The sequence below is a fragment of the Mustelus asterias genome, chromosome 7 (genome assembly GCF_964213995.1).
Source record: "Mustelus asterias chromosome 7, sMusAst1.hap1.1, whole genome shotgun sequence".
NCBI classification, from domain to species: Eukaryota; Metazoa; Chordata; class Chondrichthyes; order Carcharhiniformes; family Triakidae; genus Mustelus; species Mustelus asterias.
Window position 1 is genome coordinate 93,034,824 of NC_135807.1, and position 16,458 is coordinate 93,051,281.

The 16,458-nt window shown below is 39.8% G+C and overlaps 1 protein-coding gene across 12 annotated transcripts in view; it reads right to left on the reverse strand.

Annotated features, from left to right (window-relative positions):
• Positions 1 to 16,458, reverse strand: part of trps1 (trichorhinophalangeal syndrome I) — a 212,488-nt gene that overhangs the window by 13,407 nt on the left and 182,623 nt on the right. For all 12 annotated transcript variants that reach the window (XM_078216469.1, XM_078216460.1, XM_078216467.1 and 9 more), the window contains one exon: positions 5,427 to 5,549. In XM_078216469.1, the coding sequence (XP_078072595.1) occupies positions 5,427 to 5,549 (123 nt within the window). The remainder of the gene's footprint in view (positions 1 to 5,426; positions 5,550 to 16,458) is intronic.

Here is a 16,458-nt window from a genome sequence, read left to right on the forward strand (position 1 = left end):
ACAGCGGGATTTTCCTGCCACGCTCGCCCGAAAACCAAAACCAGAAAATCCCGCCCGAGGTCAATGCACCTTAGCATTGTTCCTCCCCACCCCCTCCCATTGCTACTACTCAGCAGAACAGGAAAACTCCCCCCACAGAGTTTCAAAGAGTTAAACAAAGGGAAACCCGGAATTGCAAAGCGAAAGGAAAGTCCGGAAATTTGAACTGGACAGGCTTCAATTATGTGAATAGGGAGTAGCAGGCAGACTTGACAATGGGAGTGATTTAACTCCTGCTTTTGACTTGGCAAGAATATTTGCCAAGTTACTAAATTCAGTGAGGAAGGAGTTGAAATGTAAATGTAAATTACTATGAAGTTAGAGTAGCCAAAACATAATTTGGGCAATCCTATCTCAGTGTTTTAGCAGGAAAAGCTTTGTGGGGGTTCATTCAACCCTTTAGGGTGAACATTTGCAGACTATGATATAGTGAAGGCATCTGTGCCTTTGTGGATGAGATTGTTCTGAAAGCTTATGGACAGAATTTAGCTGAGGAAGAGGCACAATCAGGCTTTTGTGGAATTTGCTACAGAGAAGAATGATGTTTGATTGATGGTATAGGGCAATGATACTTGATCAAGATTTTCAAAACCCGAGAAAGATGTTACTACTGGAATATTTTACCAACATTATTCATTTAGGGGTCAGGTCCAAGCTCGAAGACTATAAAATTGCTAAAATAATGGAAGCTTTCATTTAGGAAGCAGCAAAGCTTTGTTTGCAAACCCATAGGGAAGCTGGAGGGATAAATGAGTTGATAATGAACAAAACACTAATTAATATTTGGGGAATGGCAAAATTAAAAAAGGTTGCTTCTCCGAGTAGGGAATGAGACAAGGTGGAAATAAATACAATTCAACACGACCAATGCGTTACTTTTACCATAAGGTAAGGTGAGAGCGAATGCCCTTGACATCAAGGCAGCAGTTGACTGACTGAAGTCAATGGGAATCAGGGGAAACATTCTCCATATTCAGTACAAAGGAAGATTATTCAAATAAATCTCTTCATGAGTTCCTCAAGGTCGTGCCCCAACAATCTTCAGCTGCTTGAGCAATGATCTTCCCTCTATCATAAGCTCAGAAATGTGGATAGTTGCTGAAGAGTGCATTATTTTCAGCAGCATTTGAGACTCCTCAGATACTGAAACAGTTCTATCCATATGTAGCAAGATCTGGGCAACATTCAGGTATGGACTGATAAGTGGCAAGTAACATCTATGCCACACAAATGCCAGGAAATGACGAGCCCCAACAAGAGAGAATCCAACCATTTCTCCTTGCCATTTAATGACATTACTGTCACTGCTTCTCTGGCTAACAATGCCCTGAGAATTACCATTGACCAGAAACTGAACTGGACTAGCCATATAAGTACTGTGGCTACATGAGCAGAGTAAGAGTTTTAACAACACCAGGTTAAAGTCCAACAGGTTTATTTGGTAGCAAATGCCATTAGCTTTCGGAGCGCTGCTCCTTCGTCAGATGGAGTGGATATCTGCTCTCAAACAGGGCATACAGAGACACAAAATCAAGTTACAGAATACTGATTAGAATGCGAATCTCTACAACCAACCAGATCTTAATGATACAGACAATGTGAGTGGAGGGAGCATTAAGCACAGGTTAAAGAGATGTGTATCGTCTCCAGACAGGATAGCCAGTGAGATCATACAAGTCCAGGAGGCAAGCTGCAGGGGTTACTGATAGTGTGACATAAACCCAAGATCCCGGCTTAGGCCGTCCTCATGTGTGCGGAACTTGGCTATCAGTTTCTGCTCAGCGACTGTGCGCTGTCGTGTGCCGTGAAGGCCGCCTTGGAGAACGCTTACCCGAAGATCAGAGGCTGAATGCCCATGACTGCTGAGCTTAATGTTCTTAACCTGTGCTTAATGCTCCCTCCACTCACATTGTCTGTATCTTTAAGACCTCGTTGGCTGTAGAGATTCGCATTCTAATCAGTATTCTGTAACTTGATTTTGCGTCTCTGTATGCCCTGTTTGAGAGCAGATATCCACTCCATCTGACGAAGGAGCAGCGCTCTGAAAGCTAATGGCATTTGCTACCAAATAAACCTGTTGGACTTTAACCTGGTGTTATTAAAATTCTTACTGTGTTTACCCCAGTCCAACGCCGGCATCTCCACATCATGGCTACATGAGCAGGTCAGAGGTTGGGAATTCTGTGATGGGTAGCTCACTTCCTGACTCCCCAAAACCTGTTCACCATCTACAGTCAGGACTGTGACTCATGATGCAAAACTCGCCAATTCACTGGATAAGGGCAGCTCCAACAACACACAAGAAGCTGAACACCATCCAGGACAAAGCAGCCTGCTTGACTGGTACCCCATCCAGTACTTTAAACATTCAGTCCATGCACAGTAGCAACAGTTTGTATCAATTACAAAATGCACTGCAAAAACTCACCAAGGATTCTTCGGCAGCACCTTCCAAAACTGTGACCTTTACCATTTAGAAGGACAAGGATAGTAGATGCATGGGAACACCAACAACTCAAGCCCCCTCCAAGGCACACCATCCTAACTTGGAACGATATCACCACTACTTTACTTGTCACTGGATCACACCCTGGAACGTCCTTCCAAAGAGCAGTGTGGATACACCACATGGACTACAGCCCTTCTCAAGGGCTATAAGGGATGAACAACAAATGCTGGCCTAGCCTGTGATGCCACATTCAATGAAATAAAAAAAAGTTAAGGCATATGAAAGCCGGCTGCACCAAATTGAAGACTAAGCCAGTAGCGTTTGTGGGCATGTCTATCGCTTCTCCAGAAAATGCTGCATCAGTGAATGAAACTTGTGATGAACTGATATCTCTAATATATTTACAGTAAGTGTAAATCAGGACATAAAAGATTATGGGAATTCTATACGAGAGTGCAGTAATTCTGGTTTTGTCTGTTGGGGAGTCAAAAACATTGTCATTCTTCGTGTTACAGGATGGGCTCAAAGAGTTGATGTTAGCAAAAGACGTACTTCCCTCCAGAGAGTTTACTAAATATAAGTATATTGACATAGGGTATTGACAGAAACCGCTTACCTTTTCCATTGTGTATGGCGAATTTAAACTGTGCTTTTATCAATGGGGCTGTTATTGTTGGAAAGGTGTTGAAATTACCTATTAAAGTTATTGACTTCATGATAGGGAAAGACCTAGCGGGAGATAGAATGCTGACATCTCCAGGGATGGTAGGCAAGTCCATTAAAACTGACAGAATACCAAAGAAATCCGGGACTATTTGTAATCCCGCTGTAGAGAGTATTGTTTTGACTAAAGATATCTCCAAGGAATCAAAGCCCAAACTTCTGAAATTGAAAATATACTGGAGCTTCAAATTGACAGAAATAACTTTGAACCATCTAGTAATGAGCTGAACTTGCCTGCAGACCCTAAGCCACAGGTGTTAAAACAGGATACAGCGCAGAATCTCATGCTAATGGGGAAAGAGACAGTGCTTTCAACCAAAATGACTTGCCTCTAAGTGATCCTGTTACTGTGAAATCCATCCTGTTACTGTGAAAGTAACAGGATGAATGTGAGTCTGAGAATGGAAAATAAAACTTCAAAATGAAACTGCTGTGACTCTTGTTCAAAAGGAGTTGGACAAAACTGGTTCTGAATGGGATGGTGAAAAACAAAACTAAAAAGTTAAAAGAATATCAGGATTTTAAAAAAAATCAAAATGACAAAGTATCTCAATTAGATTTTTAAAGCAGCAATGGAACTCGGTAATCCTGAGTTTAAATAGGAGAAAGGTGACATGGCTAGTTAGCGAACTGAGTTTTAAAAATGTGAATAGTAAACAGTCTTCTCCTAAAGAGAATGACTGAGTTAAAAATGTCAACACCCTGATGACAATGGGTCTCCTTTTGATACTAAAATAATACTGATTCCAAAGGGTCAAAAGCTGTTCCGACCGAGAATTTCTTTTTTGTCTCTCATTTACACCTGTCAGTACGCTGAAGCTAGGGGAACTATCAGAAGTCAGCAATATCGTTCCTGACGAAGTTAACCAGATCAGACCAAGGATACAATTGTCTAACCAAGGATTCGGAAACAATGTGAACTTTAATCACCACGAAAGAGGAGATATACTCTGATGCGTCTTGGAAAGTGAAGCCTTTAGCAGCTAAATAAATTCTCAATATGAGAACAACAACTTCAAAATTTGACATAAAGTGGACTTTCGTTCCTAACCATTATATTTTGTTGATACAGGTTAAACTTCATGATGCTGCCAAGGTGGACAGTTTAATGGAAAATGTGACAGCACGGGGGAGAATATTGCTTGTACTATATGTAGTAAGTTAACTGTTGAAGTGTATAGAGTGTCATAAGTTGGTACATTTTGGATTGTCATCACTATGGTGTTAACTTCACATTCTTTACAGGGGAGGTGTTACAATTATGAGGTTTATAAGAGGGAGAAATCACCAGAAAACTCACACCATGAAAGACAGTTCTGGAGTTTAAAGTTTCCAGGCTAGCAAAGGAAATAAACCCTCAGGATCTAAGTAGTATTTTGCACAGGTTCCAGAGAACTGAATGACTCCTTAAAGGACAGCGTATATCTGTGAAGTGCAGGTAAAGGTTTTCTACAAAGATAGCATTTAGTCAATAGTGATCTTAGTCTTTTGTTACAATAAATGACAGTCCATGAAACCTCACTGCATCATTATTTCAGCCATTAACTGGAATTTTCCACTTCTTTTTAAAAGCCATCAGTCGAAATGAAGGTCATAACAAAAGCAAATATATAGAGTAGACTAGATATGAGGGGAAGGAAATAGAGGGTTACAATGGTATATGGGAAGATGCTTGAATGAGGCACAAATGCCAGAATGGGCCAAATGGCCAGTTTCTCTGCCATATATCCTGAGTATGGATACCTATCTAGAAAGGTTCACAGATTGCTTTGATTCTGTGGGCAGAGGTATACAAAATGAGTACTATTATCACAGAAACTTAAAATTGTTAACTTTTGACTGCCTCCAAATCCACAATTAACAGCTGCCACTGAAATGCTACACTGAAAGTAAGTTAAGTGTTTAAAAGAACGTCGCAAAACACTACAATAAATACTTCTGTTCAAGTTTTTAAATTTTTTCCATTCAAACAACTTTCCCTGCTTTTCATTTAAACTAATTAAATGCAACAATACACACACACATGATTTGCAGTTTTAGTTGTGGCTTAATGAAATACATCTGATTTCCAGGTGACCCATAGTGGGAAGCCCCCTTCAAGGGAATTAATTGCAGGGAAAACAGTGGGATCTGATCATATGGAACTGTATCACATCTGGCCAATTTAAACAATCTTTGCAAACATTTCCCCAAACAACGAATGGGTTCTTCCTACCGAATGCAGCTTCTGGTACAGGCCGCATGCGTTGCATACATATCCACCGTTTGCATTCTTTCGCCAAAGAGAGGTCTTTGTGGTCAGGCAGTTGGCACAGAAGACTCCAGAGCCTCTTCGTCTCTGCAACAGCAAAAGGTCAAAGGTACATCATGTGATCTGTGAAGTTAGGACAAATCAACACAAGAGTTTTGTTTCCCTTCTGGCAGCAATAACCAAGGAAACAAGTTGCTCACACTAAGGTCATTTTTAATTGTGCTTCTTCACAATAATTGAGTCTCGTTATAATAAATCAGTGACAGATTTAGCATAGAAATCACAGAAAAGCATTATGATAGCAATATGCAAATTCCAGCAAAGGTGCTCAAATTAATTTGTCTTATATCTTGCAAAATGTTCATCGTTTAAGCCAAGCTCAACTAATTTCGATTTAGCAGCTCTGCATATAACAAAAGTGGCAAAGCAATTTAATTTGAATGTTTTAAGTATAGTGGTGAGAGGTGTGCCCTGCTTCAACTTTAATTAACTGTTTGTCAAACCTTTAGCGATTAAACAATGTAAGTGGCCCGCACATTACAAATCCAAGAGTTGCAACCCTCACATTGCAAATAAAATTGTGTGTTTTTAATGACAGTTTTTCAAATGTCAGTGACAACTGTGGAGTCAGTATTCTAAGTAGTTCAATATAACTGGTGACCAACTTACAGTTACAGGGTGAATTACTGTGCAAGGCACTCATGCACAAACATATAACCAATTCCGCAGCTACTTGCCCAGATTCAATTTTAACCTTCTGTCCTGCCTAGAATGGAACTTAAAATCTCATCCGATTTATTAACCTTTATCAATCACTTATTTTCACATCTGCAGCATCGACCACCTCTGTCTGCTACCACCATTCCCCCAATCCTGCACCCCTTACCATTCCTCCTTCATTATCAGATGGGACTTATTCAATACCTTTCTTATTAGGTCACAGCCTTCATTCTTCATCTCAAATGATTCAATCTGACATTCACTGAGATGTGCCAACCTATCAGTCTGTACTTAATGACCTATTCCGGCTCCCGAACAGGTCAAATTTTAAATAACTAATACTCATTTGCCAATCCCTTCATGGGATCAAATTGCTCCTCTCTGCATCTGCAATCTCCAGTTCTCTGACTCCAGCCATTCTTGATGATAAAGCCTTCAGCGGTCTCAAACCCACATCCTAAAACCTTCCTCCTCTCTAGCTCTCTTTCTATCTTCACTTCTCCTGACCTTCCTGCTAAGGTTTAGATCCTCCTCTATGAAGCAACTCAAAGTCTATTAGCATGATGGCAGCAAATTTTTTTATGTACGAAACAGAAGGAGGAACCTACATTTATATAATGCCTTTCTTGACCTCAGGGTATATTAAAGCACTTCACAGTTTATTAAATATTTTCAGAACTATGGTTATACCTGTACTGTAGGAAATGTGGCAGTCAATTTGTGTACAGCAAGATGCCATGAACTGCAATGTGATTATGACCAGATAAATTTGTTTATGTGATATTGGTTAAGGAATAAATATTGACTGGGACACCAGGGAGAACTCCTCAGCCCTTCTGTTAAAACTGCACTGGGAACATTTACATTTACCCGAGAGGACGAGGGAAGCCTCAATTTAAAATCTCATCTGAGAGAAGGCATTTCTGATGTTGCAGCACTCCCTCATTACTGCACTCAAATGTCAAGTGAGCTAATGTGCTCAAATTTCTGGAGTAGAATTTGAACTTACAACCTTCTGACTCGGAGGACTGAATTCGTCTGGTTCCGTAAGGCAAGCTAGAAGGTGGGTGTTGGAAAATTGCATTATGGGACGGCCATCAAAGGCGTTCCTGGTCTGCGTGATCTTGCAAGAGGTGAGGTCAACACAGCAGAAGCTCCCCAGCCAGCAGTTTCTAGTTACCGGTTCGGACCAATAATGGGCCAATTGAGGGGTAGTCGATGGTGCCGCTGTAATCTTCCTGGCGGTGGAGATGCATCGACACCTCCTCTCACTCTTCCCAGCACAGGCTCGTCGAGATTCAATAGACACAATCACAAGCCATCATGTTTTACACCTCCACAATGATGCAATGACAGCTACTGTCATGCATATTTTTAAATTTTTCATAGTGCAGTAGAGAGTGCCTACATTCTGAGGCATCCTCATGGTCTCAGCAGTGCCGACATCTCCCTTTGGGGCCTTCCTACTGGGTCTCCAGTATCCTTAGGGTGGAGCAAGTGAATGTTTAATATGGTGGGTGGGTTGGCAATGAAGCAGACTGCTTTGTCCTGGATTGTCACTGGAGCTGCACTCATCCAGGCAAGTGAAGAATATTCCATCACATTTCTGACTTCTGCCTTGTAGATGGTGGACAGGCTTCAGGGAGTCAGGAGGTGAGTTACTCACCATTGAATATCCAGTCTCTGACTTGCTCTTGTAGCCACAGTGTTTAAATAGTATAATGTATACAGTATATATGCAGATTATGCACATCAAAACTGCACTGAAAGATTTGATTACCATGAACCTATTGCAGGCTTTATATAGACTTTCACCCCTTTTAATATTCCTCATTTTACAGACACATACAAGAATGGAACCATTGTTCACTAAATTATCTATGTTCAAGATTTTTAGATGCATATGTAAACCAATCATGGCCTCATTCTGTCCTATTGCTGAGTTCCAGATTCAGGTAAAGTTAGTGACATGGCTTTTTCTTTTCTGCAATTAGAGGTTTAAGTCCATGCTAAATTCCTACATTCGAATGTCTTCTCTCTGCTGACTGTAAGCCGCTACGTGGAATAAGCTTAGGCAACCTCAACCGAGTTCTAATGAAGGAGGATGGAAATATAGCCAAAGTTACGGGGGAATACAGAATAGCAATGAAAATTGTGCACGCAGTGTGGGAACAGAGGAAATTATTAAAATACCTTCAAAGACTGCTGCAGCATTGAAACACAAATAAAATCTTAGAATAATATCTTAAATATGAGCTACTTCAACATGGCCAACAATAGGATTCTCATTCTTGAAGTATTTATAACATCTAAAGCTTCTAAACTTCCCAAAGTCAAGTTTATTGTATGTATAAACTAAAAGGTTCTTATCTCTGCAAGGCTCAAATGCACAGCCCACACACTTACCCTTCCAGGGTATACAACGCAATGCCAAATAGTGTACTTCATTTCATGAAAAGTGTAATTTATGATAGAACAAACTATGCAAATATTTTATTAGATTATAATAAGCCATTTGCATTTTTCAGGACAATTTTAGTTTGGCCAGAAACACAGATGCAAATTTTAAATAGTTGCAAGATCAAGCCTTTTGTATAACTCTTCAGGACAAATATCTGTTCACCTCCCTTACAAATTCTTCTTTCTTTTGCCAAGAGATAATAACCATTTTTTTTAAAAATTGCTCACTAATGTTATTTACATTTCTAAAAGGTGAAATTAGTGACAGAGAAGTTTGGCTTTAACTTCAGCAACAGTCCGTTATAAAACTGTTAACCTTCCGATAATGCAGTCGATGAAACATTAAAACCACACAAGTACAAAGCAGCCATATCAAGTGATATAAAATGTCCTCCCGTTGGTTTGTAGGTAAGCAATTCTGAGAAAGTTGAATAATGAAACTCTAATGCCATTGTGTAAATTGAGGCTTTTTCAGAACCATTCCTGGTCTAAGAATTGCAATCTTTCAAAAGTACATAATCCATTGTTCACAAAGCAGCAGAAAAACTGACTTTTTCAATCCACATCTAATTCTCCCAATGATTTGCGTAGCTCTTACAATAGTAAAAGGTTCCACACAAAGACTTTCTTTTCACTTCTGTAAATACATTTCAAAGATTAAAACGTGTAAATAAACCGTCAAAAGAAATTATAAACAGCTTAAAAATCGAAAATTTTTGAAGGCCTTTCCTTACAACTGGAGTGTTCACCAAAAATAACCAGAGAGAGTACAATGCTAATAATTGTACTCAGATATATTCAAAGTGGAAGGCTTTTATAGGCATATTTCTGCCTTCAAGACTCAAGCAGTTTTTTGGAACAAAAAAGCACTTGATTCATCTGGCGTTTCACAATGTATTACAGAAAAAAAAAATCCTGGTGAGCAGCCAGTTCCCTATAGGGTAATTTTTCCATCCAGATGCAAGTGCCATTGAAGGACTCGTCAGCTAAACTAATTACAATCTCGCATTTGCTGATGCCTGCTCACTCCAACATTCAACATTGTCCATTAATCATTGATACAAGGAAAATGAATGTAGCCAAAAGCAATGAGCACTGGTAGACTGCACAGCCATAAAACTTGAAATGACTGTAATAATTTAGTTTGATTCTAGAAATATTTTCAGTTAGCAATAAACAGTTGAAAACTCAAGTCGCACAATTACCCTTTCAAAACAAGAACACTTCAGCCCTTCCACTGTCCCCGCCCTCCACCCCGCAACCCCATTCCTGCAAATGCTTGTGCCACACTAGTTCACTTAGTTAACGTGAAAAAAGTCAATACTTTCACTGAACTAAATTACAATGAGAATTACAGCGCAATTATTTGCAACTTTTAAATAGAGAAAAAAAACGACCAGATCCTATTACTGGCATGGTAATTATTAATCTAATTAACAAATGATTGCCATGAGAAAGGATCTTTCCCCAAGCTTTAGTTTATGCTCACAAACAATGATAGGGAAAATGGATTTCCTCGACAGTGGAGGACCCTGCTCCCTTTCTCCTCCCTCTTTTTGCAGAAATAATCCAGTCAGTAAAACTCCAACAGATCTAATTACACCCTTTGTGATAGCAACCAGCCAAAACAAAATTAGCATAGCTCAAGCAACAATATTAGCTGCTGTGTAATCACTTACTGAAATATCATCGGATATTAACCTTTCATTTAGAATGTCAGTAATGCACAAACCAGTATGTCACACAAAATGTTTAAATTATTCCTTTGTGTGAATTAACAGTCATTACAGTGGAACACGTTAGGAGAAATAGGTTTTGTGCTTCTGGTGATAAAATTAACTGTTTGTGATATTATTTATGATGTTAAATACAAGTGTCAGAAAGTTATTTTTATAAAACAAGGATAATCTAATAACTAATCCAAGAACTAACTTTCCTTCTGAGCCTTGTTCTGTAGAAAAATACAGAACCTGGTTCTAACAGAATGGCTTTGTGTGGCTGCATCCTATGCACTGTCGGATAATTTAGTCAAGTACTCAGGAGGAAAAACTGAATAATTTCTTATTATACAGAAGTAAGGGGGTCTCAGGAGTGATTAGGCCAGCTAAGTGAGGTAATAGGCTATCCCCATCAAATACCTCACGTACGCGACTTCCTGTTCAATTATCAACTTGTCTGCACTGCCATCTGCAAAAACTAATACATATCTTGTTCTGCCAGTTTCTGCTTTTGCAGTTTTGTTAGCTGGCTGCAGCTGCTGTAGAAGAAAGCTCCAATTGTCTTTGTTTTCCCATGTGCAAGCTCATTTTTCTCCCTGTCACAAACATCATTTCAAGGTACAGCATTGCTTTGCTCTGCACCCCACTATAAGCAAAGTCATTCTGCTCAGTCTGACCCTGTTGTTTTTTTCCCTCCACGTTACTGCATGTTCACCATGTACAGAATAGTATTCTATGTCTGCTACAGTTCAGCTTATACCATGCACTGATGCCTGACTCACCAATTTCAGATATAGAGTGGTGAGTGGACATGTCAACTCTCCAAACGGTCTTAACACGAGTTCGGATATTGTCTGATTTAAATACATTTTCCCCAGAAGAAAGTATCAAGACATACTGAAGCGAGTACTGCAAAACATCTGGCTACAATATTGGATATCAGTTTCCAGCCATCGAGTCCTTTCACCTGGGAATGGTTTGTGAATGATTCACTCCCTTAATTTTTCCCCTTAAAGCACATATCTTTGCTTTTCACATTACAGCATGATATGTTGAAATGTCAATCCAATATCTTTCATGATATGAACAGACATCGGACATCATGTCAAATGTCAGATGTTCAGACTCCAGATGTTTTTGTGTCCAGACTTACTTACATTAGTTTTTACTTTAATTATGAGGTTCTTGTACATTGCAGTTCCAAACTTTTTAGCAACATTTTTAGATCATGCAAATGTTATACTTTTGAACTACCGTAACATTTTTGTTTGATTTAAATTTCACAAGCATATTGATATCCTTGATGCTTTTAAATTTTCTGAAGTTTGCTAATACAAGTGGTGACAGTCAGATTAAAGCAAATAAAATTGTTCCATTTGTAGTGGGGACAGCAAGTGCAAGGATCTGCCAATGTTTCTAATCCTGACTTGTATTCAGGAAGCCAGCAAAGGCTACTTCTGCCTCCACAAGGGACAGGGAATTAAAGGTGCATATTTGTAAGGGACATTATATAAACAGGTGTCTCCTTCACAAAATCCAGGATAATTAAAAGCTTTCACAAGTATATTGGGTTACCTTGTTTTTCATTAGCATCAATCTGTTAAACTTGTAGTGATATAGATTATAACAAAATTCCTTTAAACTTCTTGTATCACAGCTTGATATGGCTCCTGCTCTGTCCAAGACCACAAGAAACTATAAAGAGTCATGAATGAAGCCCAGTCCATCAGGCAAACCAGCCTCCCATCCCATCAAAGTCCTCTATATTAAAAATTACTTGACTCATATATTCTAAGTATGAAAGTTGTTTATTCCCCACTCAAGGCAAGATATATAGTTGCTTGAGAATAGAACTGTGTAGACATAACAGAGCAGCTAGTGGCTTTTGCTACCAGATAAACCTGTTGGACTTTAACCTGGTGTTGTTAGACTTCTTACTAGACATAACAGAGCCAGGCACAGACTAACTAGTTCACTTGCTGTTCCCAGCAATTCACCCACTCTAACATAGACCACCACATGCATGCTCTAAACCACTCTCTTCAACAGCATCAATTCAATGGATATCATAACTGCCCTGTTCCTTAGTCCTGCATTATCTTTTGTCTCTTTTAGTGCTTTAACAAGCCCTTTAAACAGACTGCACTTGGATTTCCAGAAAGCACTTGGTAAGGTGCCATATCAGAAGTTATTGTAAAGAGAAATAGAAGATTGGCTGGCTGGCAGAAAACAGAGTATGCATAAGTGGGCCTTTGATTGGAAGGATGTGACGAGTGCAGTCCTGTAGGGATCCGTTCAGGCCTTGAACTTTTTATCATTTATAACAATGACTGAGATAAGGGGAGTGGAGCAATGGGAGCTTAATGTGCAGATGAAGAAAAATAGGTAGGAAAGTATGTTGTGAAGAAGATATATAGGGTTTGCAGAAAGATATAGATAGGTTGTGCGAGTGGGCAATAATGTGGCAGATTGAATATGATGTGGGAAAGTGTGAAGTTGCTCACTTTGGCAGGAGGAATAAAAAAGCAGAGAGTTACTTAAACGGAGAATGCTGAGGTGCAAAGGGATTTAGGTGTTGTTGTGCATGACTCACAAAGTTAGTATATAGGTGCAGCAAGGTGGCTAATGGAATGTTATTCTTCATTATGAGAGGAATTGAACATAAAAGTAAGAGCATTACATACTTTGGAATTCTCTGCCTCAGGAGGGGGTGGAAGCAGAGATAGATAGTTTCTTGTTGGGCAAGGGAGTCAAAGGTTCTCGGGGATAGATGGGAATGTGAAACGCATCACAGATCAGCCATGATCTTACTGAGCGGCAGAGTAGGCCTGGGGACCGAATGGTCCACTTCTGTTCTTATTTTGTATGTCCATATATCTTTCTTCCTTTCCCTTAGTAACAACCATAAATTCAAATGACTCTTGAATGCCATACAACCCAAATCCTCTCTATTTCTCTCTACTTTAACCATCTCCTTTCTAATTTCACCCATTGCCACATTTTCACTGTGCTCACTTTGACTACTTCCTTTTTGATCTTTAACGATCAGTCCTCAGGCAAGGCGAGTTTCATCTCCGCCTTAATTAATTCCATATTCAACGTAGTGCTGAACTCTTTTGTCATGTTCATCTTCATGCCTTTGCGTTTCTGGTCAGGTGCCCACCTCCTACCCCCAAACACGAACCAATACTCCAGATCCTCCTGGAAGCCACCAGCTTTGGTTTTGTGCCTTCTGTCTACCCCTTCATTGAGAATTGCTGCTACTTCAGTTTTCCAACTCTCTTTCTGCACTCTCTCTAATCTACCTTGCTCTAAACATGGAACCGTGCCTTCGCTTTATTCATCCATAGGCCGTGCGCATCGGTGACAAGTTTGGCATTTATTGACCATCCCTTATTGCCCTCGAGAAGGTGCAGGAGAACTGTTTAAACCTAGTGTCATCAAACTTGCTGAGAAAAGGGACACTTGTTATATGACAAAGGGCCTCTGCCTGGCTTTGGGGGATTGCTTACTCTCCAATGGCTCCTATTTCCCACTAGACTGTGGCCTCACCACCAAATACGGAATCCTTATTTACCAAACTGTGACCAATCTTATTTATTCCAGTGATCCATTCCATATTGTCCACAATCTCAGAGTTCCTTAGCCTCACAGAACCTATTTCTCCTCAAAATACATAAACAGATCTCTCTTGGCAGATCAATTGTTTACCTTGTCCTGTCCTACCAAATTCATTTCCTCTTACCTTCCCTCTCACATTCCCATACCCCTATTTAGTCTTTATCCGTCTACCCATATTACGATCAAATAAAATGCCAACCCACAGTGCCTCATCTAGACATGAGTAATTACGTCTTTAGTGAACAAAATAGATGTGAGGTGAGTCCAAAATTGAACTTGAGAGTTCAGAATAAAAGTAGGGCAAAGTTTGAGATTTGATATAGAAACATAGAAACATAGAAACCCTACAGTGCAGGAGGCCGCCATTCGGCCCATCGAGTCTGCACCGACCACAATCCCACCCAGGCCCTACCCCTACACTGTTTTTTTTTTTATCTGGGAAGTTGGCTGAAGGCTTTATTACTGTCTTTACATCAAACACAGAAGTGGAAGAAACTAATTCCACTCTAAGAATCTGATTTGGAATATCCAGTCTTGGCCTCAGACATTTTCTGACAGACAATTGAAAAGCAGGTGTTTGGACTTGGTTAGGCACCTTGGAAGGCAGGAGTTCCGCTCTAGCTCAGAAGCATGGAATGATGGGACTTGCTCTGGGCAGGCTTCACCCAGTTCCTAGTGACCACGGGCGTGCATGTAAAGCTGGCCCTATTGCAGCGTTAACTGGGAATATGCCATGCTTAAGGATATTTGATTTGTGCATCAGAAAATTGATGTATGGGGAGTTACAGTAGAGGCAGACTGTTGGTGTGGACTGGAGAGAGCTTTTGCTCTACAACTTGGTTTTCCTGTACCTGACAGAATGGAAACTAGAAGATTGAAATTTCAAGGCCGGAATTTTACCACCCCACCTGTCACAGAAATCGGAGCGAGCGAGGGGCGGACAATGAGAAGGTCCGTTGACCTTGGGTGGGATTTTAGTTTTGTGACGAGCAAGGCCATAAAATCCCACCCTCAAGTGTTTTGTTTCCCAGAACTGGCTTCCTTTAAATTGAGCACTTGAACTGCCTAGTCCAAAACCAGACAGGTGGCAATTCCAGAAGGAGCCATATATCCTGTGATACCTTCACAGAGGAAGGCAATGCACAAAAACTGGGCAGAAACAAAGCACTTATTTATAACCAAAAAGACTGAAGATCAGTTAATGAAACCATGCTGGAGGAAGGGGACAGGAGTTTTCTGTACTATTCTTAAATACGTTCAGTTACTAGATTTCACAGCCAATGATACAGTATTTATTTTAAACTGTAAAGGCAGTGATAGACAGAGAAATGGATAACACATGGACTGAAAAGATTGTTTCCAGCACTAACAATATTCACGTAAAGAACATCTGTAATTACTGTGGCCATATTTCCATATCCTGAATACTAACTCCAACTCAGGGGCAAGCGGGGGGAGGGAGGGGGGGGGGGGGGGGGGGGAAGGACCTGAAAGAAATCCTTTAAATTAATAAAAAATGATTTACCACTGATAGTCATTATGGATTCAATTTCAGCTTACAGGGAACTGGTTGCCCTGAATGCTCTGTGACAAATTCAATAACTAGTCTGCTTCCAATTACAGATTGCCAGTTCTAGCACTGAAGGAAGTCCCTCGCTGATTGAAGACTGACGTGCTCAAATTATCCTACTATACAGATACAAAACTATATACAAAACAATTTCATTAGCCTGAGCCACTGACCTCTCCTCATTAGTTGAGTTCCACATTATTAAGCACTTGTACATAACAATTACACATTTAGTTTTAAAATTGCATATTCATGGGGAATTTAATTTAAAAATGAGAAAAAGTGTTTTTCTTAAAATCAGCTTTTAACTTCGCAATTACTCCCAAGTGTTTGCCCTCTTTTTTAAAAACCATTGCTCAAACTTCGAGATGTTCTTTTGAAATTTTATACCAGACCATTCTTGCTTCTGCTCTCCTCTATTTTTACCAAACTGCAAATGCGCAGTTGAACTTTGAAGCTTTTCAGTAAATTTTTGGAGATTTTATTTTGATAATATGTTGAGCATGCATATATATATATGTACACACACACACACATAGGACAACTAATGATATAACAAAGCTCCTGTATTTTAATGGGGTCCATGTGCTCTAATTAGCTGTGGTATATAATCAGTAAGACAATGAAATGGCTCCCCTAACACTGAAATAGCATAAAATGGAGTTAGCTATTGAAATGTCATGTGCATAACTTTTGGGATAAAGATTGGTGTGAGTTGCATATGTTTGATCAAGTCTGCACTCGATCTGTGCAGTATTCGTTTAACTACTAAATGCGTGCAGCCTATTTCTAGTCACACTGCTGTCTAAAGGATCCCGTTCCAAAATCAGTCAGCAACAAGCTGGGGTAGGCATTAGGCCTAGCCAACTTAGAATTCTTCAGCAGCTCATGCAGCTGCCAACTACAG